The sequence below is a fragment of the Crocodylus siamensis genome, chromosome 6 (assembly GCF_052110815.1).
Source record: "Crocodylus siamensis isolate JL-2025a chromosome 6, ASM5211081v1, whole genome shotgun sequence".
Lineage (NCBI taxonomy): Eukaryota > Metazoa > Chordata > Crocodylia > Crocodylidae > Crocodylus > Crocodylus siamensis.
The window spans coordinates 15,714,634-15,739,004 of record NC_143400.1 but is presented as its reverse complement, the minus strand read 5'-3'; the positions used below and the strand labels follow the sequence as shown (position 1 = coordinate 15,739,004).

Here is a 24,371-nt window from a genome sequence, read left to right as displayed (position 1 = left end):
CTGTGTCCTGACTCAAAGGCGACGCTTACTCCAACACCTATCCCTCACATTGCTCCTCTGGTCAGTCTTGCACTCGGCTGCAGAAGATCTTGGAACCACTCTTGAAGACATGATCCTTGGCTTCCACTAGGCAGTGGGTTTGAAGCAAAGATTGAGAACCTGTGGGGCCACACGAGGTTTACTTTTGTCCTGTTATCTGTCTTATTTTCAGGATTTTATTAAGCAAGCTTTACCCTGGAATGGTGGGTCCTAATCAGTGAAACCAGTTTAGTCTCTTCAGTTTCAATCCTTACCCCTCCACTCTTTTTCTGGGACCCCATCTCATGACAGAGTGTTAAAACAAGTAGATTCCTTTTGTACAGCTGGGAGCAAGAAAGGATATACTCTTCAGGCGCAGTAGGTTTTATAGCACTTCCTTTTTGATCCCAAAAAAGAAAAGGGATTTGCCATCCATCCTGGACCTTCAGCTCTCAGAGTCTTGTCTTTATCCACCGTTTCAAAATCAGGATGGTGATCCCAGTCTGTAATATTTGTTCTCATTAGTTCTTCAGGGCTGGTTTGCTCCTCTTGACCTGCAGGAGGCTGGTAGTGAGAGACCAGTTCATACATCCCATAAAAAATGCCTCAGATTCCTTATAGGAGCATCTCAATACTAGAAGAGGTCCTGTGTTTTGGTATGTCTGTGGCCCGAAGGGTTTGCATGGAGTATCTGGCAGTAATGGCAACTCACTTAGAAGAGAAGAGGAGAGACCTGGATTCACCTAATTACCCAGTGACTGGCTGATAGGAGGAAAGAGACCCAAGCAGGTGACTGACTTGGATATGGGGAGTTCACAGCCCCTTGGGATCTTACTTCACTTCAAAGCCAATGATAAAAAAAGTGTGCAGACACCAGCTTGGAGTATTGTGAAACTCAAGATCAGTGAAAATTTACCTTCCACAAGATTCCAGACAAAATGAAATCTCATTCGCTAACTTTGAGATCGCTCAAGAACATCAGTGGGAACATACCTGGGAGTTTTAGGTTGTGTGCCCTGTTCTCAGTCCCACAAGAAGTCCTTGTTAAGGACTGGTGGAAAGACTTCTTCAGCTGTGCACTATTGTACCCTTCCCAGCACCTCGCATCACCAGATTTGAAAAATGGAATCAAGATATTGGAACCTCAGAATTATGATGACAAAAATTGACTTCACAAATATAATTTTCATCCTTTAATCCAGGCTAATGTTGTCTTAAGCAGCAGATGTTTTGACTACTTTGTGCCTTGTCACCTCTTGGGATGTGAGTGTATAAAACTGCCGCTACTACAGTCTCACCCTTAGGAACAGTCACATGTGTAACTTGCCTCTGAGTGAGTCACTGTGCCTAAGGAACAACAAGAAGACTATTCCCATGTGGTCTGAAGCTAGAAAATTGATCAAATGTGAACGTTTTATTTCAAATGGTCCCCTCAAGGATCTTGCCTCCATACTGACATTCTAGAACTTGGAACTGTTGACCACGGTAATGCAAAATGTTTCCTGCTTCTTCAAAAATCCATAGTACAGATCCAGATTGGCAGCAGTACAGCACTGTAGTGTGTCAACAGAGGGGAATCATCCCTTTTTTGTCAGGAGGTCATGCAGCTGGAGCTAAATCATATCAGTGGTTTTGCAACTTCTTGGTCTTCAGAACACCTTGGTGACTTAACTCAGCAGGCAGTTTTTCACAACCAGAAATGATCTACGAATGGCACGGAGGTTCATACACTTTTCACAAGTGGAAATTCCCAAGAACAGATGTGTTTTGTCACTGGCCAAAGTGCTGAACATTTTTTTTTTTTGTAGAAGGGACTTGAGTCATGATGCATGCCTTTTTCATCCACTCTACTCAGCAGTGGTGAGGCTGCAGCTGGAGTACTGCATCCAGTTCTGGGCACCACACTTTAACAAGGACGTGGACAAGCTTGAGACAGTCCAAAGAAGATGATCACCCATATGGTCAAAGTCTTAAAAGGTAGGGACTGATGGATGTATGCCTTTCCGGCTGCTTATTCCCATGATAACAAGGGTAACACTGAAACATGATTATAGTAGTTCCAGCAAAGTCCGAGCAGTTCTGCAAGTTGGGTCTGTTGAACTTTTTGATGTAGCTTCTCATCACACTGTTAGCTCTGCCTGACAGTCTTCAAAAACAAGTCAGATTTTATATTGGAACTCAGCTTCCCTATTTCCAACAGCCTGGATGCTGAGTGGATGACACCTGCCAAAAGAAGTAGTTCGATAGAGGTTCAGGACATTTTGCTGCAAAGCAGGATATTTTTTAGCCAGACTTACTTATAAAGCTGGCTTTTCTGTCTGGGATCCATACCCATTCTATCCCCCCAGCATTGCCCTCCCATCCTGGCCACTCTTGCAGTGGCATAATTCCTGAAAAGCCTCATACATAATCCCCCTCCTTTCCCAGTTTGGAAAGCGCTGACCTCAATACTATGTTAGTAGATTTGATGGATTCCCCCTTTGAACTCTATGAAACTAGTTCCTTCCCTTCAAGTGCACTTGGGACATACGTACCTCAGGAACAGAATCTGTGTGGACAACACGGCTTAGAGAAACAGGGTTCCTGTAGGGTGAATAACTTTCAACCTTACTGGTTTTTGGCTAAGACCCCAGTGTTAACTACTTGTACAAGTATCACCCTCGCATCATTAATAATCTTGGTTTTCTAACTCTTGAAAGACCCCATATCTGGCAGCATATATACCAGCTAATATTGACTCAATAACAATTTGAAGAACAACACTCCCTGAATTGCCAGTACTGCATGAAATGCTTATTGAAAGGAGATCCCAGTATAGTTCTTTCGTGTGTGGGATGGCACTAGTGACTTTTTTTGGTAAAGTATTTGCCTGTCTGCTTACCAGTGCAACCTTAATTCAGCTTTCTTGTGCATATACATTTTGATACAATCTTGAGTTACATGATCATGTGCTATTTTTTCCACAGGACCTCTGCCTCAGTCAGTGCACAGGATCAATGCTGCTGACAGAATGGGTAGCTATTCAGTCCTTCTTTTTATCCTCATTATTCACTATGTAGCTCCATGCCTTTTTGACTGTGTGCTAGTTAAATCCTGAATATGGTAGTATAAAATTTACTCAATGTGACACTCATAGCTGCAATATCTGAGTGGTTCACAAACATGAATAAATTTGCCTTCATAGTCTCCCTGTGAGAGATTGGAATGTTTCAATTTTACAGAGGAAGATGCAAGACAGAGAGACTGAAGTCAACAATATTAAGTGTCCCACTAATTTGGGAAGTCAAATTTATGATGTCTACAGTTTGATCTTTTCAGAACATTTAATATTGCTTTAATACTTCATGTATATGAAACATGGCTCTTGACTTCAGTTGTAATTCTAGCTCTCAGCATGTTTTCACATCAGGCCCCAAGTGGCTTAAATAAGGCATGTAGAAATTGGGAAAGATACTGTAAAGAGTTAGTTATCAGTCAATTTCCCAGTATCCACTGAAAAACATGATGGAAAAAGCAGGGGTAGAATTTACTTTGGGTAACAAGTCCTCTGCCTCAGGCCTGGGACCACCTTTTTTTCTACCTACAGGCACTTTGTTCATTCACTGCTGACTTTCCAACATTTTTAAAGAGATAAATTGCTACAGACAGCAAAGCCTCACTTGCTTCACAACCTTGATTCATTCCCTGAGCACCACCTGTTCTGTGCACAAAATGAGGCAGGGATTCTGTGGAAAATACAGTGTGTAATCATGTAATTAAAGTCAATATTGTTATATGCGCAAAGGGGGGTGAATTAAGGTTGCACAGGCAATCTCCCGGAATTTCCTACCTTTTTAGCACTTGACTTTGCAATCACACAGTTCTTTTACCCTACCTGTCTTAAAAATGTAATAAAATTATTTCCTAAGCTTATAAAAAAAAAAAAAAATCAAACCAAACAAACCCAGAGAGCTGGATGTTGCATGACATCACGTGGAGTCATACTAACCTCCATGTGGTTCAGTATGGGGGTTGGGTCTTTAGAACTACCACAGAGACTTGAGTTAAGCAGTTAGCTAGTAGCAGTAGATGATGTGGACCAGCCAGCAGAGGGGAGTGAGACACATACTTTGCCAGCAGATTTCACCTTGGTTTACTGGCATCAGCAAATGATAGGGATCAAGAATCCTGACATGTTTCAGGCTTTGTTGGGGGTGTTTTAAGTGATTAAGACTGTTCCGCCCTGTGGCATCCCTATGCCTTATCATGTCCCCTCTTCTCTTCCCCCATCTTCATTTAATTCAGCATGTCAAGACCCTTCCTTCTCTTAATTTTGTCTGGATGCCAGAGGGGAGATTGCTGTCTCTGCTGTGTTCTCAGTCTCCCTGCTCTTGGTGCCAGTGTTACCTTAGCCCCTTGGCTGCCAGGAAGAGTTTTGCAGGGATAGTCCTGATCAGTCCCTACATTTTCTTGCAGCCTTGGGATTGAGCATGCTAGCACTCTGTGGGGAGGGCACAAGCTCACGTTGGTTGCCATATGGGAGCTGTGTGGAAATAGTTCACGCTCTTGGAGAATAAGGCAGTCAGCCTCTAACAGATCTCTAGTGTATGTGCAAACTGAGATTTTCAAGGCAAAAAACCTGGTCCAATTTGAGATCACTAAAGGCACATGCCAGGGACTAAGGAAATTTCTGCTGCAAATTTTCAAATGTCAGAAATTTCCAAAATTCCGGTTACAGGCAGACACCTGTCATGGAAGCCTGTAGCCTGAACTGTTACATGTTTGTAAAAATGAGTACCATTTTCGGTTGCTTATCCTTAGGCAACTTTAACTAGAAGCAGTGGGTGCTGCAGCTGAACAGTTAAAATTTCGCAAAACTACATGCAAAAAACCAGTTTTATAATAGAAAGTGTTAAGCAACTCTATAAGGAGTATTACTAGAAATGCCTGTAATAGAAACAGGCCATGGAGGTGCATTGGGACACAACAGTAGGGAAACACCAGCATTATCACTCTCACAAACCAAAGGGATTGTGTTGGAATATTTTATACAATGTGTGATATTGAATTCAGAGAACACAAGACACTGTATTTTCCCCTGCTTTAAAGCCTCTATGCAGGGTAAATGAAGTGTTACCCTGGTTTAATAAAAAGTTCCTGAATTCAAAGGACAAAGACTTCAGAGAGTTTTAAGGTATTTTCGTGATCTTGATTACTCTTGTGCGATCCAAATATGCTTGATGATTTTTCTTTACATTGAAGCTGCACGTGAGATTGGATTGTGCCAAGGGGCACCAGATACAAAAGGAAGAGGGGCTGTATGGCTTGATGGCAGCCATGTGTGCTTCCAGGTCTGAGTTGTACCAGGAAGCGACACAGCCCTCAGTATGATGGTTGTGGTATCTCTGTCTACATTTGGCAGCACTGCCCAGAATTTCTACACTACTACAGGATGGTTGTACTCCTGACACAACCCTGCACACTGGGGTTTGCTGCAGGGTCTGTCTCATAGCTTTTTTTCTCAGTGTTAACATATGTGGAAAATTGTTTCACCAGCTAAGAAACTTTTTCTAATCCCTTTATGATGCTACAGAGGTGTTCAGAGGTTGTACTGGTACAGAAGGAATCCATCTTTGAGATTTTTTTTTTTTAAACTGCCTATAAGTTTTGGGTGCCCATTTTTCCCCAGGCAGCTCAGAAAAATCTCAGTGGAAGTGTTAAAATTGCTAAAAGGATATGTGGGAGGGGTAGGAGTTCTGGATAATGTTTCTAAATGTGTGTTCACTGTAACTAATACTAATTGTAGAGGACAAGATTTGTCATTGATTCTTCAGAATGGAAAGTTGGAGGGAGAGGAAATAATGGATTTTAGTCAACCACTTCTTTCTTTTTCTTCTTGCAGCTGGCAACCCTCTTGTTCAGCAAAGTGGACAGCCATTAATCCTTACCCAGAACCCAACCTCAGGTCTGGGCACAATGGTAACCCAGCCAGTATTGCGACCTGTACAGGTCATGCAGAATGCTAACCATGTTACTAATTCGCCAGTGACCAGCCAACCTATTTTCATTACAACCCAGGTGAGTCTTGTGTGCCTTCACCCATGTACCAGGGGTTCTGGGCTATGGCTGCATACAGACTGAGTATGCATGTGAGAAGAACTGCTTTAGTAATTAAGAAATTCTCAGGCGCCAGTTTCAGTCTTGCCTTGTGTACTCTGGGCGTTGAGCTTGGGTTGTAAATCTGCCTCTGCTCTAGTTCAGTTGTATTCAGCAATGACTTGCTTTTCAGTAGTCCCTGTGTTGTGGGTAATTTATCTGCTTCATATTGATCTGAGCTTGCCAAAGCCTTACTGCACTGAGTTGGATTTGAAGTAGTGGTTCTGTTTCATTCATTTTATGGGACCTAACTTTATCAGAACTTCCACTGACTTTTGGAAGTTTTGCCTAAATAAGGACTTCCACATTAAGCCTAGAACAAGCTGCTACTTAGAAATGTTTGACTAGTCTGTGTTAGTCTCTTGCAGTTGTTCAAAAAATTGCTGTTAAATTAATTAAGTGAATGCACGTATTATTTGAAAATTCCTTGCTGGTCAGTCTTATTATTTGCAGCTTCCACTTTGTTCTGTCCCAAAGTACTTGACCTTGCTCCCCTTTGAGGGTGACTATAGCAGCTGTTAAGCTTGTAGAAAATTATTTCCATTGATTTTTAGCAGGGAGCAGGAAGGTAGCCAGAGGAGAGGATAACAACAGGTAGAAACAAGAAATTGCACTCCAGGACCCCAGTTCTAGCAGGAAGGGAAGGGAGCAGAGTTGCCCCACTGTAGTGACAGGAATGATGCTGCTCTATTGAGAGCCTTACTGCACAGATTACTCAGTGCTGTGCTGCTTAGTTTACAAAAAGAAAACCTAAACTCTTCCAAAAAAATTGAAAACCTAAGAATAAAAATACTTGGAATATTATTTGTTGCACTGGATCCCTGTGATCGTTTGCATCTGGCATTGCTCTGACTAGGGCTGCTTATGTCAAAATTCTTTACCTTTTCTGACAGATGTATGGGAAGGGTCCCCTGTGGCTGGATTTCTGCTGGGATCCAACCCCAACTCTAATCAGTACAAAGACTTTGTGCTGAATAAATGCTGGTTCTGTCATGTTGCGGCTTCTCAGGAGTGTTTGCCGAGTTGCTCATTAAATAACTCTGAAATGTAAAGGATCCGAGCCAAAATTTACCTAGCAAACCCCTAAGGAGAGGGTTGGGGAACACTGCTCAGATGATTGTACCAAAATGTAGTTGGAGAATTGTGCTCTGATTGTCTCTGTCTCTGTGTCTGTGTCGAGGTTGTTGGGATCAATAAATTAATGATGAATTTACTTTTTTAAATGCAGGGATTTCCTGTGAGGAATGTGCGGCCTGTACAAAACACAATGAATCAGGTTGGAATTGTCCTGAATGTACAGCAAGGCCAAACAGTTAGACCCATTACCTTAGTCCCAGGTGAGGAAAATATCTATTGAGACAGATGAGGTTGTGACAGTTTTGTTTCTGTGCAAGCAGTTGGATGTGAAGTGAAAAATACTATTTGGAAACCTTTTCCTTTCTTACATGACAGTCAGCACCTGAAAGCTGGAATTCTCCGAAGTGCCTGTGGCCCTGAACATTTTGCTGCTGCATGTCATCCCATTGGGGTCGCTCACTGTCATAAAATTACATGCATGCATAAGTGTTTGCGGGAGTGTGAGCCCATTGAGTATGAACAGGGCTTGTGTTCTTAGGTAATTTAAGTCCTGTGTGAAAATCCTACCTGAAATTGTAGGAAATGGAATTTTTACCTTGTCTGTGTTCATTTCACCCTTGGAAAAGGAAACTGTTTTCTGGTGTGTTGAAGAGCTATGATCTCCATTTAAAACAGGCAGTTTAGATTTCTGACTTGTCAAAAAGGAGTTAGTATCTGTATCTGCATCTTGTGTTCTTTTCAAAGCCCCAGGTACACAGTTCGTTAAACCAGCAGTTGGAGTTCCTCAGGTGTTCTCTCAAATGGCCCAGGTGAGACCAGGTACAACCATGCCGGTCCGACCCACCACCAACACTTTCACTACGGTCATTCCGGCCACGCTTACCATCAGGAGCACTGTACCACAGTCCCAGGCACAACAGCAAAGTAAGTCCACTCCCAGCACCTCCACAACTCCTACTTCAACGCAACCAACAACACTTGGACAGTTAACTGTGCAGCAGCCAGGGCAGTCCAGTCAAGCTACTAACCCCAAATTAGGTAAGACTTCCCATGGAAAGTGATGGGACCCATGACACTGCTTATCATTTGATCTTCAGATGTGTGCCAGGTGGCTTGAGCCTGGCAGTGGGAGTCAGAACTCCTGGGTTCTACTCCTGGCTCTGTCACTGACACACTGCATGACTGTGGGCAAGTCCCTTAACCACTCTTTGCCTCAGTTTACCCATCTGTTAAACAGAGGTAATTCTTCCATATCTTCCCTGCCCATATGAGAACTAACTAATTCTTGTGTCTAGCCTGCTTTTAGATCCTCAAATAAAAGGCCCTCAAAAATGCATAATTAATCATTTGTATGTTTTGGATGGTAAAGCTATAAAATTAAGGAAGGTATAAGTGGATACTAATTATTTCCCCTTTTTTTGTTCTTGCTTCATAGTACAAGAACCAAAGGATTTCTCAAAAATAATGGGAAACAGCTCAAACAAATTAAAATACTTCTTGACAAATGGTTCAGGCGGTGTAATTAACTTTAGGAAGTTAGAGTCAAGTATATGGCTGGATTTAGAAAAGGAGTGTGGATCATCAGTTACCTATACATACGCCTTGTGTTTCTGAGTGGAAACTGTTAGCTGGAGGGATCATGAAAGTATTTTCCTCCCCCAGTCCTCAAGACCCAGTTCTAATGAATCAGGTATTGGTCACTAGCTACCAGTGGGTGTGTCTACACATTGTCCTACATAGTAATCATGTGGGTGTACATGTGATTGCCAGCTATGACGCTGGTAGCTGTCACACTACCCAGTTATAATGTGCTGCTATGGCAACTTACTTTTGGAAATACTGACACATGTCACCATATGGCAACGTGTAGATGCACCCAGTGTTTACCAGAATTGATGGATTTATAGTCTTACATGGTAGACCTGTAGTCTGATGTGATATGTCAGGAGGCAGGAGACATGCTAAACAAGGGGTTCACCTGGTACATTAGATCTGATCTTTCTAAATGTCCCTCCACTCTCTATCCTTTTGGTAGTGAGCATTGCAAGCTTTGTGACGGTGAAAAGACCTGGAGTGACTGGAGAGAACAGCAATGAGGTTGCTAAGCTGGTGAATACCCTGAATACCGTCCCTTCATTAGGGCAGAGTCCTGGTCCACTCGTGGTTTCTAACAACAGCCCAGCACACAGTTCCCAGAGACCCAGTGTTTCGGAGTCATCATCACTAAAAGGTACGAACAATAGCACCTATATTTTCAGTCCTCTTGGTGTGTCTGAGAACCCAGCAGTCTACAGAACTTCCAAGTATTCCGTTTCTGGAGCAGAAAATGTTAATAAAGTATGTTGCAATTTCAAGGAAGAGGAGAAAAGCTTGTGTCGAGCAGCTGTACTGTTGAATGTTGTCTCTTGATTGGCCTAGAGTTTTACTTGGTGGGTGCCTGATCACAGAGTGGTCCATACACAAAATGATCAGGGGCATTTCTCTGTATAATTGTTATTTATGCATCACCACAGGGTATGCAGGGCTCTTTTCAAATACCCACAAAGACAAAAGGGCAGAGTCTGTGCAGCTGTTGCCCCACAGAAGGCATTCCCTTTGGGGAGGTAAAGGCTAAAGGTAATATGACACCACCTCTATAGCCATCCAGATCCTGGGCTTCTGTCTGTTCTTGGACACTAAGACAAAAAACGTAAACTTGCTGTGGGTGGGGACAGAGAAGTGCTGAAGTGATGCTAGGAGAAGGGAGATATGGACAGGACACTGAAAGAAGGTGATTTTAGCTGCAAGAAGTCTATCCGAGTACTGTTGAGAAACCCAAAGAGAACAGCAAATTTCTGGTGGACAGGGAGCATGTGTGTCCTGTGGGCTATTATATATAAGCATATATCTGCATATTTCCATTCTTTTTATCCCAAGTTCTGTTAGCAGTTAAAATTATCACTTTTGTAAAGAAGCATTTTCACAGGAGCCAAAAGACAGGTCCAGATTTAAATTGGAGTGTAAGAGCAAGACCAGATTCCTGACCAGCCTTACCAGTCTCTCTTGATTACAGTCAGCTCCTCTCCTATCCCCACGTTTGACTTGCAAGATGGCGGCCGGAAAGTGTGCCCAAGATGCAACGCCCAGTTCCGAGTCACTGAAGCTTTAAGAGGACACATGTGTGTAAGTTGCTGCTCTGGGATGAGTTACAGAGTTACTGTTGTCAGTCATCTTGTGCAAAAAATTCCCCTTCATGAGCAGGGGTTTGGGTAAAGATAACACCTGAAGGTGGCAAGGGAAATGGAAACTGTGCACTGAGATCTTGAATAACCCCAGGTAGGTGGGAGCTTGATGAAGCCCTTTCTGATCTCACCTAGCAGCACTGAAACAGAGAGAAGAGCACCCCTCTTTAATCCACATTACCCCTTTGGCAGTGTTTGGAGGTCTTGTATTCCAGTTCTAATAAGGCCTAGCCCACTTAGCCTGTGCGATCCAGTGAGGACCCAGCCCCTGTGGTATCTGTAGTAAACTTCTGCTAGATATGCTCTAAGCATTAGTATGGCTCTTTCTCCTTTAGTACTGCTGTCCTGATATGGTTGAATTCCTCAAGAAAGGAAAATCCCTGGAACCTGAACCAAATATTCAGTCAACAAAGCCTCCATCTCCAGAAAAAACTGCAGCTGTTGCTTCACCACCCTCATCTACGCCTATCCCTGCACTGTCCCCACCTGCTAAAGCACCAGAGCCAACTGAAAACATAGGGGACTCATCCCAGAGCAAGCTCATCATGTTAGTAGATGATTTCTACTATGGCCGGGATGGGGGCAAAGTCAATCAGCTGCTGAACTTCCCCAAGGTCCCAACATCCTTCCGGTGTCCACACTGCACCAAGAGGCTAAAGAACAACATACGGTAAGATGGATGTCATGTGTTGTTACAACAGCGTAGTGCATCTCTAACACATTTGGTCTGCAGAACTCACACTGAGTTACTTTTAGTCTGCAGGACCACTACAGCTCCCAGAGAGGGAAAATGTTTTGGGCATGGTCACAGGATGAGTCAGTAGCAAAGATGCATCTCTCAGAGTGATAGAATCCTGATTCTGTCAGAAAATGCAGATGGAAAGTTTCACTTACCACTATAGGCAAATAAAGGATTTTGAAAAGGGGGATGCAAATGGCAAGGTGCATCAATACATAAAATAATGCATATTTTTCTCCAGTTAAAAATAAACTAGAAGTATTATTAATTTGCTAGGGGCCTATGACTCTATTATGCAGTTAAAGATTGAAGCAAAAACAAATATAACGTCATTGGAACGAGTTCAAAACAGTCTGCAGACCTGTAAAATAGGAGCTTCATTACTGGGAGCAGGTAACAGACAGCAAAATGGCAGAACAAAGGTTGGCTTGATTGGTGGAACATCGAGACCATTAAAATGAGAGAGGGTTGTTAACACCTGAGGAATGAAGAGTTTAGACAGAATTAGGTAGATTACAATGAACCATGAAATTCAGATGAATCCCTCACCACTGCCTGACTAGAAATGCTGCTGTCAATGCCAGACAATTGGTTTTAGACTTTCAGTAGAGTAGGAATCAAAGGGGGTGTGAGTGCACCAGAGCAAGCCCCTTGGATCTGCCCCTACTCACCACTAACCTGACTTCTGGAACATAATGAAGAATTGTTCTCTCTTGCTTTATCCAGTTCAGTTACAACCCAAGGGCTGAAGAAGTAATTTCCTATTTGTAGAGAAAACTACAGTACAAAGCTTGTATCTTGTCTTATCTTGACAATAGGTAGTATTCAAATTTGTCTATGACCTGGTAAGCTTTGTCTTGGCAAATGGAGAATTCTATCTATGTCCTTATTCAAGACCAGAAATTCTCCAACAGATGTTTTGGCCCTTTATGACAAAATGCCCACCATTATGCTGTCTACCTGCCCCCCCAAGAGGTGGCTGGTTAGGAGAGTTTTCATCATGCCAGTTATGGTTTTGGCAAGAGGAGCAGGGAGGACACACATCCTAGACGCACGTTGCGTTTAGTTTGATGAATAATTAGGTTAGATATTAGGGAAACCTTTCTCACTAGGAGGGTAGTAAAGCTCTGGAACAGGTTACCTAGAGAGGTGGTGGAGTCTCCCTCCTTGGAGGTGTTTAAGCCCTAACTAGACAAAGCCTTGGTTGGGATGATCTAGTTGGGGCTGGTCCTGCTTTGAGCAGGGATTGAACTAGATGTGACCTCCTGAGGTCCCTTCCAACCCTTATTTTCTGTAATTTTGGAAAGTCTCTACCACTCATCTAAAGCAACACCAAAAAGTTGATGCGCCCTTCGTTTGTCTTCCAGAATCAGTGCTATTGATGTGAACGTGCTTGGATTTATTTTCACATGCACTCTTCTCTCCTCCTTAAGGTTTATGAATCACATGAAACACCATGTTGAACTAGATCAGCAGAATGGGGAGGTAGATGTCCATACTATCTGCCAGCACTGCTACAGACAGTTCACTACTCCTTTCCAGCTGCAGTGCCATCTAGAGAATGTTCACAGTCCCTATGAGTCAACAAGTAAGTGGCAGGTTGTCTGTCTCAAGATTTCAGTGCAAGCATCTCAAGCAGACCATTCATTCCAGGGCTTCTGTCGCTGGCTTGGAGACTGTGCTCAGTGATTACTTGGAATGACCATTTTCTTACGTGCATACAGAAGTTCAAGTTAAATTGCATTGCAATTTGTCTAAAGTGATTTCCTTCCCAAGGGCATTCTGAAGGCAAAGACTTGACTGGATAATGTTCCGGTTCTGATACAAACCTACTAAAGGAGTGACATTTTGATCTGAGGCAGCTGTTGCACTGTTGTTGGGGCACTGTCATTTGTTTTCTTAAATTTAAATAATAGCTGGTATGTACAATGTATTTTAGAAAATAAGTAAGATAGATTTATTTTTAAACTGTATGTCCCAGCTCACAGATGAGTGTCAGAAACATGTCTGCTTCCTTCAAAGGGATTACTATATTTTTCTCACATAGATTATACCCAAATATAGGATACACCTTGTTTTTGAAAGTCAGAATTAAGAAAAAGGATTCTTCCAGTTATAGCTGCATAGAGCAGGGACAGAGTTTTCCTGAAGTTTAAGGAAACCTTTCCTGCATAACTAACTAGCTGCTGTTGAAAACTGGTCTCCATGAGTGGATCTGTAATTTTGAAAAGAGCTAAAAATAGTAAGCTAGAGACTCTCAAATTGAGAGACCAAGAGCAGCTAGCGGACAGCAAATTGCCTAAGAACAGTTAGTTTGATTAGTGGAACAGCAAGACTATTAAAAAGGAGAGACCGTTAAAAAGGAGAGATGATTGATGGTTAACACCAGTAAGAGTGAAGAACAATGAGTCATTAAGTCAATTGACTCCCTCAGCTGCCTGAACAGTAATCAAAGCTGCTGCACTGTGAAGCGGAAATCAAACCATGTTGCTTCCAACTTTGAGCAGAAAATCATCTTACCCACTTAATGCACACACCCCAATTTTGGGGGGCTGATTTTGGGGAAAAATCCATGTTGTATATAAGAAAATACAGTACATTATGAAATATCAAACCCCCTTGCAACAACTTTTGTGGTCTGGCTTGAGCTTTTCTTTTTCTAACAGTTATTTCATTTTTCCTTCCTGTAACAGCAAAATGCAAGATTTGTGAGTGGGCATTTGAGAGTGAGCCAATGTTCTTGCAGCACATGAAGGATACCCACAAGCCAGGAGAAATGCCCTATGTTTGTCAGGTATTGCATAACTCTGAGTGCAGTGCTCTGCTGTAATGTCCAAGAGGAGATCTAGTATTCTTCACCAAAAGAGTTAGGTATAGGCCTGGTCCCACTGGACTCTGTGCTTGGGGAGAAAGGCCTCGTGGGTCACTCCCAGGGCCTGGAAACTGGTTACTTTGCCACAGAAGCTGTGTGTCCATCCCTCTGGAGGTGAGGCTGTGCTGTCAATGCTTGCATCAGCTCTGCACCGCCTCAGAAAGGTCCCAGTGCTGCCCCACAAATGGGAGATGAAGAAAAAACTTCTCGGTTACAAACTCTTCCAAGGCAGCAAGTTCTAAAAGCTGGGTTTTTTAAGTGTCTGAGTATATTGCTCTTCAGTCTGATCCCATCACTTTCCAGTAACTCCTTTTCACTGTGCCCAGTACAAAACTGGCACTGATGCTCCTTCCATTTAAGGGGATGACTAAACAAAAGGGGATGGGAATAGTTTCACTGACTGCCATCTGCTAACCATCTGAAAGAGCGGTCTTTTCCAGATTTAGGTCCTTGTTTGTTTCAGGTACGTGTAGTCTCTCTGAAAAGTACAATTGCTGGTTTTAGCCTTGTATGGAGCTCTTTCAATGTGGAAAGTCTGAGGATTTCCCCTACGCCCTCACGTGACTTGTCTCATCATATTGTCTTGTATCATGACTGAGAACATTTGGAGAGGCGTTTAAGAGCCAGCTACTGGCTAGGCACTCGGAAGCTGCACTTATTGTCATGTATAAACCTAGCTAGACTGACCAACTGATCACTGTTAGATCTCCCTTACTCCTTACTTCCAACAAGGCCTGATTGATTTGGTAATGGAAAATGGGTATGGGATAGTAGGTACTCAGATGTTACAGTGAGGCCAGGCCAGCCTACTGTGGTGGTGGACATGACAATAGCTGCTAGAGTATGCCTTTGTGCACCCCCAGGTCTGTCAGTATCGGTCGTCGCTGTACTCTGAAGTGGATAGCCATTTCCGAATGATCCATGAGGACACCCGGCACCTGCTCTGCCCTTACTGTCTTAAGGTCTTCAAGAATGGCAATGCCTTCCAGCAGCATTTCATGAGGCACCAGGTAACCCCCGTGCTGCGTGGAGGCTGCCATCCTGGCAGAGTGTCTTTCTCACAGTGACTATCATGGGAGTTTAGCACGTGCTTAAGGTTAAGCAGGTGCTTAAGTGTTTTGCTTGCCTCTGTTACAAACTAATTCCCAAAGCATGTGTAGTGGGTCTGTGTCAGTGCATTAACTTCTAGGTGCCCTTCTCAAAAATTTGTATTTGAGAAACATTTCAGCATTGACACACTGCCCTTTCCTACAGCTTTGAGTTCTCTATGTCCCTATCTGTTGGTGTAACAGCAACATCTTTTGTGTGGGAGTAGTTGGAACATGCTTAAGGTTTTGGGGTTTTTTTAAGTCATTGTTTCTGACTGACGTGTGGCTGACAGCTCTGTGAGCCTTTTGTTTACCTGCAGAGCAAGGTTTGGCAGGGCATCAGCAGGGCAAGCTGCCTCAATCTTCTGCTCTGCCAGTGTGCCTTAGCACTGGCTGGGACTAAACCCTTCTCCGGCTAGAGGGTGAGAGTTCACTTCTAGTGGCCCTTTTGGCTGTTGGTACCTTCTGGATTGGCTGCCAGCAAAGGGATTCTCAAGCATGGGGCTGGATGGGCTGTGGACAGTTTGCCAGGGGAAGTACATTTCATTCTCTTCTGATTTAGAAGAAGAGTGTCTATCACTGCAACAAGTGTCGGCTGCAATTCTTGTTTGCCAAGGATAAAATCGAACACAAGCTGCAGCATCACAAAACCTTCCGGAAGCCCAAGCAGTTAGAAGGCCTGAAACCTGGAACCAAGGTAAGGGATCCATGTAGACAACAGCCACTCTTCTTTCCCTTTCTCCTGGAGCACCTCTGCAGACTCAGTGTCAGTGCATCCACCCAGAGTGCCAGCAATAAAAAAAGTGTTTGAAGGATACGTAGCATTTCAAGTCCACATTTTATCTGAATAGAGAGATTTCTCCTGTCCCTTCCATTCACTTGACATGCTTTTATCTGGTCATAGTATAGGAACACCCTGCCCTGCATTCTTGTGGAGGGTTGAACTAGATGACCCAGAGGTCAGTTGTAACACTTGAATTCTGTGGGCGGGATGCGCTACACAAGAGATGAGCAGGCGAAGGAGAGATCAGTAGGCACCAAGAGTCTTACAATGTGGCTTTTGCCTGTCCTTTGCAGGTTACAATCAGGGCATCTAGAGGACAGCCACGGACAGTGCCAGTATCTTCAAATGACATGCCACAGGGCGCTGTGCAGGAAGCCACTCCGCTGGCATCTTCTACGGACCCGCAGCCCATCTTCCTGTGTCCACCTGTCCAGAGGAACATCCAGAAGAGAGCAGTCAAGAAAATGTCAGAACTTTTGGCTAAGTTTCAAACTAAAAGGTGGTTGAAGGAAATGTAGTCAGTTTTTTGTTAGGCCACCGCTAGTGGCAGAGCCACTCCTTGGTACTTGGGTAGTTTTGGTTTGTCACTGCCAAGTAGAGCCCTCCTACCAAGAGAATCTGACTTCCCAGACAAGGATTAAGGCAAATGCTGAGAAAACAGAGCCCAGGTGATCCTCTCCATTCCTCTGACCCCTCCTTAGGGGTTCTGTGGATCCCATCATGGCCAAACACTAGTGCTGGGTAATAAGGCCTCTTCGCTGCTGCTGCAGTAGGAGCAATGTGAAACAGCTACCAAGACTACTACTTCCCCTGATTAACCATCCTTGTCAACACAGCAGTAACTCCAGTGTATGGCTGGAGCTGCTAATTTCTGCCTCCACAGCAAATCTGTGTGGCTGATTCCTAACGGGATCTTCATCTCCAAGGAGAGAGGAGGCCATTGCATTTGAGTGTCAGGCCTCGGAGAGTGACTCCTAGCCAGACTGTCCCAATTGGGAGCAAGAGCCTGACAGTGAGGCAGGCTGAGTAGCTAGGGAGGTAGTCATAGGGCAAAACTGATGATTTTGACTGCAAATTGTTCTGCCAGTTTGCGTTTGTCAGTGACTGTCTCCACTATCTGCTGCTGAGTTCTGTGCCTCCCTGAGCTTGCTGTACAGGCACTGACAGGAATGTCCCCTTTTGTCCACAGGAGCGTCCTGGGGAGACAGACCTGCTTGGAATGCAGCTTTGAAATCCCTGACTTCCCCAACCACTTCCCTACCTACGTTCACTGCTCGTTGTGCCGCTACAGCACCTGCTGCTCCAGAGCTTACGCCAACCACATGATCAAGTAGGTGCTAGGGACACTTGTTCTGGAGTGTTGCGGGGGGGGCACCTACTTTCCCATTCACTAGCAGTGGGGCATATAGCTTTGTACTTGCCCCGGTATGTTTGAGCCCAGAGGTTGGTGGTGGGTTTCTTATACGCCGGTGCAAATGGTAAAAATGTTTAGTATTAACGGGATGGGAGCTGAGCGTACTGGAGTTCAGATCATGTGAGGACTCTCACAGCTTACAATAAAAGGTTTTTCATTCACTTAGAAATACCCACTGCAGCTTCTTTCTGGGACGAGTAAGCACACTTCTCTTCCCTGGCAGGGTTTTGTGCTGTTGCTCAGGTCTATCATGATAAACATTCTCCCAGCTCAGGAAACACTGACATTCTCCTTTCAGTTGTGAGCTTAGTTACTCTTCAGTGCAAACAGCTGACTTTTCTTCCAGAGCTGGTGTATTGCTGCCTGGCTTCTGTCACCGCTTTCAATATAGTGTTCACTGTAAAGATGTGGTTGATGTTTTATCTTGTAGTAAAAGCAGGATTTTACTGTGCTCACATGGAGATCCTAGAGCATGGTGCATGGGTATAGCCCAATTACAGCCGAAGCCAGGGCATTTTCAAATGATCAAGCACTTGAATCTAGAATGGGGGACTTTCCTGAACCACTCGTTGGAAGGTAGATGAATTTATAACAGAACATTGTTAAAACAGAATCGGCTTTCCCAGAACAAATGTGCTGCCCTTTTGAGCATGTTTGTCTTCTCTTAGGTAGAATAATTCTGGTCCTCCTAATAATTTTTGGGGGGGGTTTGTCTTGCAGCAACCACGTCCCCCGGAAGAGTCCAAAATACCTGGCTTTGTTTAAGAACTACACGGCTTGGTAATGCAAAGCATGATTCCTTTCTTGGTTACTGGAGAATCTGGAGGGCATTATTTTTCTGATCTCCTCCCTCTGCCATTTCCCTTCCTCATTCACTGTCTTAGAAACGTCCAGTTTGTAGGGGTCTACTTAATTCATGGTTTCACGGTTTTCACAAAAACTGCAAAAAACGGTATTGTCTATGATAGCTAGGAAATATTGCATTGCTGTGATTTCCTACAAAATCAACCTAAAAAACCCCAGTGTATTATTCATATAATACACTGTTTAGAACATCCCAGTACTTACTGCAATACAGAGACAATGCGACAGTTGCTGCAGCCATAGATCACATGATTGAGAGTTACTGTCTGCTAAGTGAATTTGCTTTTATACAGTATATGCCCCTGCCAATCAGCAGTGAGGGGCAGGGCCACCTGGAAAGACCCACAAAATCTGTTCTTTGTGCCTCAACCAAGCCACAAAATTTGCTTTGTCTCACTGTGAGTTAAGTAGACCCCTACCAATTTGTCTTAGTCAGTACAGGGAAAACATTTTAGGCAGAGCAGAACACCAGGTCACAGCAACTTCCAGGGACTACCTGGGGATAGATCAGCCCTGGGGGCCTGGCACACCTGCACAGGAGGGTGGAGTTTGGCTCTGGGTCCTCACCTGTTAGTTCATGGAGATTGTTTGTGGGAGACAACTTGCAATGGAGCTGTTAATCACACACTTCTCTTCCTGCTTGTAGTGGTGTAAAACTGGCCTGCTCCTCCTGCCTATTTCTAACATCTGAAGGCGATGCGATGGCCAAGCATCTGGTCTTCAATCCCTCCCATGAGTTCAGTAACATTATTTTCAGAGGTAAGATTGTGAGCTGGAGCAGAAACATCCCAGCTCTTGGTGGTGTGATACTAATTCAGGGACAACACACTGAATGCCTCCCAGACGTAACGCCATGTGTGGCTTCTGTGGAAATCATGAGGGAGATCTGTGGTGTTGACAGATTTACCAGCTTTGCCCAGCTGCCTTCTATGGCCACAGCTGGATCACTCTCAGCTGTGCTGTAGATCACACTGGAGACAGCTACATGCACAGTGTTGCTGAGGAGCACCCTGAGGCTTTGTGCAGCTGCAGAAGTTGCAGTCTGGATAGGATTGGAAATCCACATCCTGGCACTTGTCACAGCTGTCACCTTAAGTAGAAGTAGGGATGCTGCCCACAGCAAGCTGGGAAAGCCCAGCCTACCTGACTTCCCTCAGCCTTGCTGATGTCATCCTGTGACTTCACATGGACCCAGTGTTTCTCTTCTTCTCTTGGCTGTTTGTCTAACATTGCTGTGCATTGTAAACAGCTGTTGTGTTCCAGCCAGAGGCAGCTGGCTGCCTTTCAGTGTCAGAAAAACTGTACGTGAGTTTGAATGAGTCCGGGCATATGTGATATGTGTTTGCACCGCACCTTGAGATTGTGTGAGGTCATGTGGGCTGTGCGAGATTAGAAAATGCCTTTTTCTCTGTGCATGCTGACTCCACTTCCTATTTGCTAACCCAAGTGTTTTGTCCAGCAGGGCCAACTTGGCTTTCACATGCCAGGTAAGCACTTTGCCATCTCTCACCTGCCATAAACCATTCAAGTCCCTCCTTTTTCCCCCCATGTTTTTTTTTTCTTGCTTTGAGAAGGTTTTGTTCCGTTTTTCTCAGGCACAGCCAGCCCCAGGACAAAAGCCCGAAGAATACGTGCCCCACCTATTCCCCAACTAAAGCTGCTACTGTGAAAACAAAGCCTCCGTTACCTGAGAAGGATGAGCTGGAGTCTGAAGCAGTGCCAGTAGCATGCAACACACCTGTGGTCAGTCAGGAGGGAGAGTGCTTAAATATTGATGATCAGGAGGATGAACAGCCAGCAAAGGAGCCAGAACCAGCGAGCAAAAAGGAGCAGCTCTCCGTGAAAAAGCTCCGAGTCGTACTGTTTGCTTTGTGCTGCAACACGGAACAGGCAGCCGAGCACTTCCGCAACCCGCAGCGCCGCATCAAGCGCTGGCTGCGGAGGTTCCAGGCCTTCCAAGAAGAGAACTTGGCCTCCTTGTCCGAGGGCAAGTACCTCAGCTTGGAGGCAGAGGAGAAGCTGGCAGAATGGGTCCTCACACAGCGAGAGCAGCAGCTCCCCATCAATGAGGAGACTCTCTTCCAGAAGGCCACCAAGATTGGGCGCTCCCTTGAGGGGGGCTTCAAGATCTCCTATGAGTGGGCAGTGAGGTTCATGCTGCGGCACAACCTCAGCACACACACCCGCCGGGCCGTGGCGCACCCTCTCCCCAAAGATGTGGAGGAAAACGCCAGCTGCTTCATTGAGTTTGTGCAGCGGCAGATCCACACCCAGGACCTGCCACTCTCCATGATCGCAGCCATTGATGAGATCTCCCTCTTCCTCGATGTGGAGGTACTGAGCAGCGATGACCGCAAGGAGAATGCTTTGCAGACTGTGGGGACTGGGGAGCCCTGGTGCGATGTTGTCCTCACTATCTTGGCTGACGGGAGCGTGCTGCCCACACTGGTGTTCTTCCGGGGGCATGTGAATCAGCCCGCCAATGTGCCGGAGTCCATTATCTTGGAAGCGAAGGAGAACGGATATAGCGATGACGAAATCATGGAGCTATGGTCAACCAGAGTGTGGCAGAAGCACACAGAGTGCCAGAACAGCAAGGGCATGCTGGTGCTGGATTGCCACCGAACGCACCTCTCCGAGGAAGTCCTTTCCCTGCTGAGCACCTCCAGCACTCTGCCCGCTGTGGTCCCAGCTGGCTGCAGCTCCAAAATCCAACCCTTGGATGTTTGCATAAAAAGGACTGTGAAAAACTTCTTGCATAAAAAGTGGAAAGAGCAAGCCAAGGAGATGGCGGACTCCACCTGCGACTCAGACATTCTCCTCCAGCTGGTTCTGTGCTGGCTGGCGGAGGTGCTGGAGGTCATTAGCGACTGCCCTGAACTGGTGCAGCAATCCTTCCTGGTGGCCAGCGTGCTGCCTGGCCCCGATGGCACAGCTAACTCCCCCACGCGCAACGCTGACATGCAGGAGGAGCTGATTGCCTCGCTGGAGGAGCAGCTGAAGCTGAACAATGAGCAGCAGGATGAAGATGCCAACTTCCAGGATAGGGCTCAGGCCGAGGAGTCTGCCGACCCAGAGATCCTCCACCAGCTGTTCGAAGGGGAAAGCGAGACTGAGTCCTTCTACGGCTTTGAGGACGCCGAATTGGATCTGATGGAAATGTGAGCACTGATCTGAGAATCATGATCCGGAAAGGGTTATTTTTAACTAAATGTTGGATGAGACCATTACACTTCCCTGTGGATTCGTGGGCTTAGGAAATTCATAGGCGATCAGATTAATAGCCATTTATGCTGTTCATTTATAAGTTTTGTGCTTTTTTTTTTTCTTTTCTTTTTTTTTAAAGAAAAAGAAAAATCACTGTGTTGGTATTTTCTGAAGATATATTGTGGGTGAATATTTTTGCGTTTTCTTTACCTCACTGTATCATAGTTTTCTGTTTTATTGTGCAGAAATGTTTTGAATTATACATCGTCAATGTGACCATTTCTAAAGAAAGGAAAAAAAATATGTAGCTAATGAACCAGTATATAAATTTTTTGGTTGTCTTAACACAGATTTTTTTTAACACTTGACCCAGAGATTTAGGTTTCTGTGGTAACTTTAGATATGAATTATTGCTTTAATGTGTGAAAACTTCTATAATCGGCCATTAAGATTTGGGATTTTTCTTTTTTTTAAAAAAAAAACAATTAATTTGCTTGTGAGTCTTGACACAGGGGGTTAAAACACAAGCGATAGAATGCTGCCTGTTCAATGCCAGCCGCGGTTCCTAGGAGCCATTAGTATTTAAACTGGGGTTGAACCGAGATCCACAGTTTGGGAGTTGAGGTGCAGTGCTAAGACCAGCCTCCTATTTCTAAGCTGACTTTCTGACAACAGGGAGACCCCGAGTGTGACGGCTTCGTTCCTCCACCAGGGAACTGTCTGGCACCCACCTTGCTCCAAAGAATTACTGACAGAGGGTACATGACGGAAGAGGAAGATCAAGTCTGTCTTGATCTTCCTGTACAATAGATGGGAGCTAAAAACTGTATGGACCATTAAACGTTGACCTTTTTAAACTCCTAGTAGTTGATAAACCTGCTTTAACCAGTGGCATCAGACACTACGTTCCTTAGGATTAGAAATCTGATTTAATGAAACAAACTGTGACGTGCACAAAAGGAAGACGTTTGTTTTTATTTTTCACTGCCAGCTTAAATTTTTCTACAATTTGCATGTTTGAGGGTTTTTTAATTGTATGTATTATGGTATCAGCCAGAAGCATTTTGACATACCGAAATCAGAGGCACCTGCTCCTTTCTGTTTCCGTAGAGGTTTCTGAGACCTTTCCCTAGCACCTAAGGAAAGCAGGAGGCAGCGTGTGCAGACCTGTAAATGGTTCATCTTTAAACTGTACATAAGTGGAACATTTAATAAAACCAGGGAAATGGATTTATAAACATGCGTTTTTATTACGGAGAAGTATTTAACTCTTGTGAATATGACTGTAAAGCTGCGGATTGTGCTACAAGCAACTCCCCAGCTCCTCTGCTCCCCGTGTGGCGCAGTGCTGTCGGGGAAGCTGGACGGCCTGCTGGGGTTTGTTTGCACACCCTCTACCGCTTGTGAAGGGATTCCTGATAGCTGTGTGGCCTGGGAAAGCCCAGAGATGGGATAGTAATTTAAATGTGTTTACATGTCATCCATCTGTGGGGTGAGCCTGCTCCTTCCTGCCTCGGAGGCCCCCTCGTTGCCACTCATTCCCTGTAAGCGGGTTTGGGTTCCTTGGAACAGCCTGCTGTCCGCATTTGGAGTCTTTTTCTTTTTTAAATAAAAGCCTGAAAATCATAAATAAAAATACTCTAATGTACAAATCTACTCACTGCCGTTCATCGTTATTGGGCAACTCCCGCATTGCGGAACGAGGGTTTAAACCTTTGTGAGTCTCAGACACTGGCAAAGACCTCTTCTTTGAATGAAATGGAAGCAGATCTGTGAAGGATGATCACAGGGCTAAATCTGTTTCTAAAAGATGTCCCTGCCAAGGCATCGCTCCATTGTATAAGTGCATGTAATTACATTTTGTTACTATCCTCTTCCTACATTAGGCTACAAGCAGACATCACATTTATCCTGGGATAAACCATCTTATCCCAGGGCAAAGTGCAAGTGTTTAGATGTCTGTGTCCATGATTCTGGGATAAATCCTAAAGAAGCTGGTGGGCCAAATAGTAGTAACAATTCATCCCAGGGCATCAGAAAGTGTATCTGAACAGTTATCCTGGAGTTGCATCACTGAATCAGTGGCAGAAAAGCAGCAGCACATTCAGCCACTCACCTCAGGTGCCAATCCTGGGATGTTTCTGTTCCAGGATGAACAGGCATAACTTGCCCAGGGATAAACACAACATCTGTTCCTAGCCTTAGTGGGCCAGACACACAAGGCGGGATCCCTCAAAGGATAGAAACACTGCAGTGCTAGTTGTATGTGCAGTGTGCGAGCATCTACGTAGGGTAGTTGCGTGCCTGCTGTTCCTAAAGAGTGGCAGCCCAGCATGTCTGCTCCCACCTTGGGGAAAAGCAACTTAAATCTAAAACATGCTATATTTCAAATGCTTTGGCGTCTTCATCATCCTGCCCATTGAGGCGACATTCTCTTGTGAAGCCTTCCAAGGTCTTGTCCCATTAATAGGAGCTCTTGGACTAGTGAGGGATGAGAGCCAGAAGACTGGCAACATGCAGGATGAAATGTGAAAATGGAAATGCTTTTCAGCTTATCAGATTGACTGACCCAGTGTTTACCCTTCCAAGGTAATAATTTTTGTGTCTTAACTACAAGCTAAATTGCTGGCGGCAGCTCTTAAATACAATTTGGTGGTGTTTGCACTAGAGGCTGGATCTGAGCACTGGGAGAGGAGCCAGCCACTCCAGCCCTAATCCTGGCTTTGGCTAAGTCCCTTGGGGATTTAAGACAGGCATCAAACTCCTCTCTCCTGCAGGCACCTGAGCTGGGAAAACATTGGCTTTACGTGCTTGTCAGGTTTTTCATGGAGAGGTGACTGAGCAGCTATCCTTCAGGGTTGCTGTGAGGATTACCCCAGCAACCCTTGTTGTGTGAGCCGCCTTTGCACAGTTTATCTGGATAGCATTTAAATGTGATGGGAGATGGACACC

General features: G+C 44.7%; 1 protein-coding gene across 12 annotated transcripts in view; it reads left to right on the top strand.

Annotated features, from left to right (window-relative positions):
* Nucleotides 1-22,649, top strand: part of POGZ (pogo transposable element derived with ZNF domain) — a 45,076-nt gene extending 22,427 nt beyond the window's left edge. For 3 of the 12 annotated variants that reach the window (XM_090053548.1, XM_090053547.1, XM_090053555.1), the window contains 17 exons: nucleotides 2,985-3,032; nucleotides 5,900-6,075; nucleotides 7,382-7,490; nucleotides 7,975-8,268; nucleotides 9,266-9,460; nucleotides 10,283-10,392; nucleotides 10,787-11,121; nucleotides 12,624-12,778; nucleotides 13,884-13,984; nucleotides 14,926-15,072; nucleotides 15,713-15,847; nucleotides 16,228-16,400; nucleotides 17,124-17,264; nucleotides 18,069-18,128; nucleotides 18,859-18,971; nucleotides 19,672-19,699; nucleotides 19,808-22,649. In XM_090053548.1, the coding sequence (XP_089909674.1) occupies nucleotides 2,985-3,032; nucleotides 5,900-6,075; nucleotides 7,382-7,490; nucleotides 7,975-8,268; nucleotides 9,266-9,460; nucleotides 10,283-10,392; nucleotides 10,787-11,121; nucleotides 12,624-12,778; nucleotides 13,884-13,984; nucleotides 14,926-15,072; nucleotides 15,713-15,847; nucleotides 16,228-16,400; nucleotides 17,124-17,264; nucleotides 18,069-18,128; nucleotides 18,859-18,971; nucleotides 19,672-19,699; nucleotides 19,808-21,377 (3,890 nt within the window). In that variant the 3' untranslated portion in view covers nucleotides 21,378-22,649. The remainder of the gene's footprint in view (nucleotides 1-2,984; nucleotides 3,033-5,899; nucleotides 6,076-7,381; nucleotides 7,491-7,974; nucleotides 8,269-9,265; nucleotides 9,461-10,282; nucleotides 10,393-10,786; nucleotides 11,122-12,623; nucleotides 12,779-13,883; nucleotides 13,985-14,925; nucleotides 15,073-15,712; nucleotides 15,848-16,227; nucleotides 16,401-17,123; nucleotides 17,265-18,068; nucleotides 18,129-18,858; nucleotides 18,972-19,671; nucleotides 19,700-19,807) is intronic. The other 9 variants (XM_090053552.1, XM_090053556.1, XM_090053553.1 and 6 more) reach the window with 7 other exon arrangements.
* The last annotated feature ends 1,722 nt before the right edge of the window (nucleotides 22,650-24,371 follow it).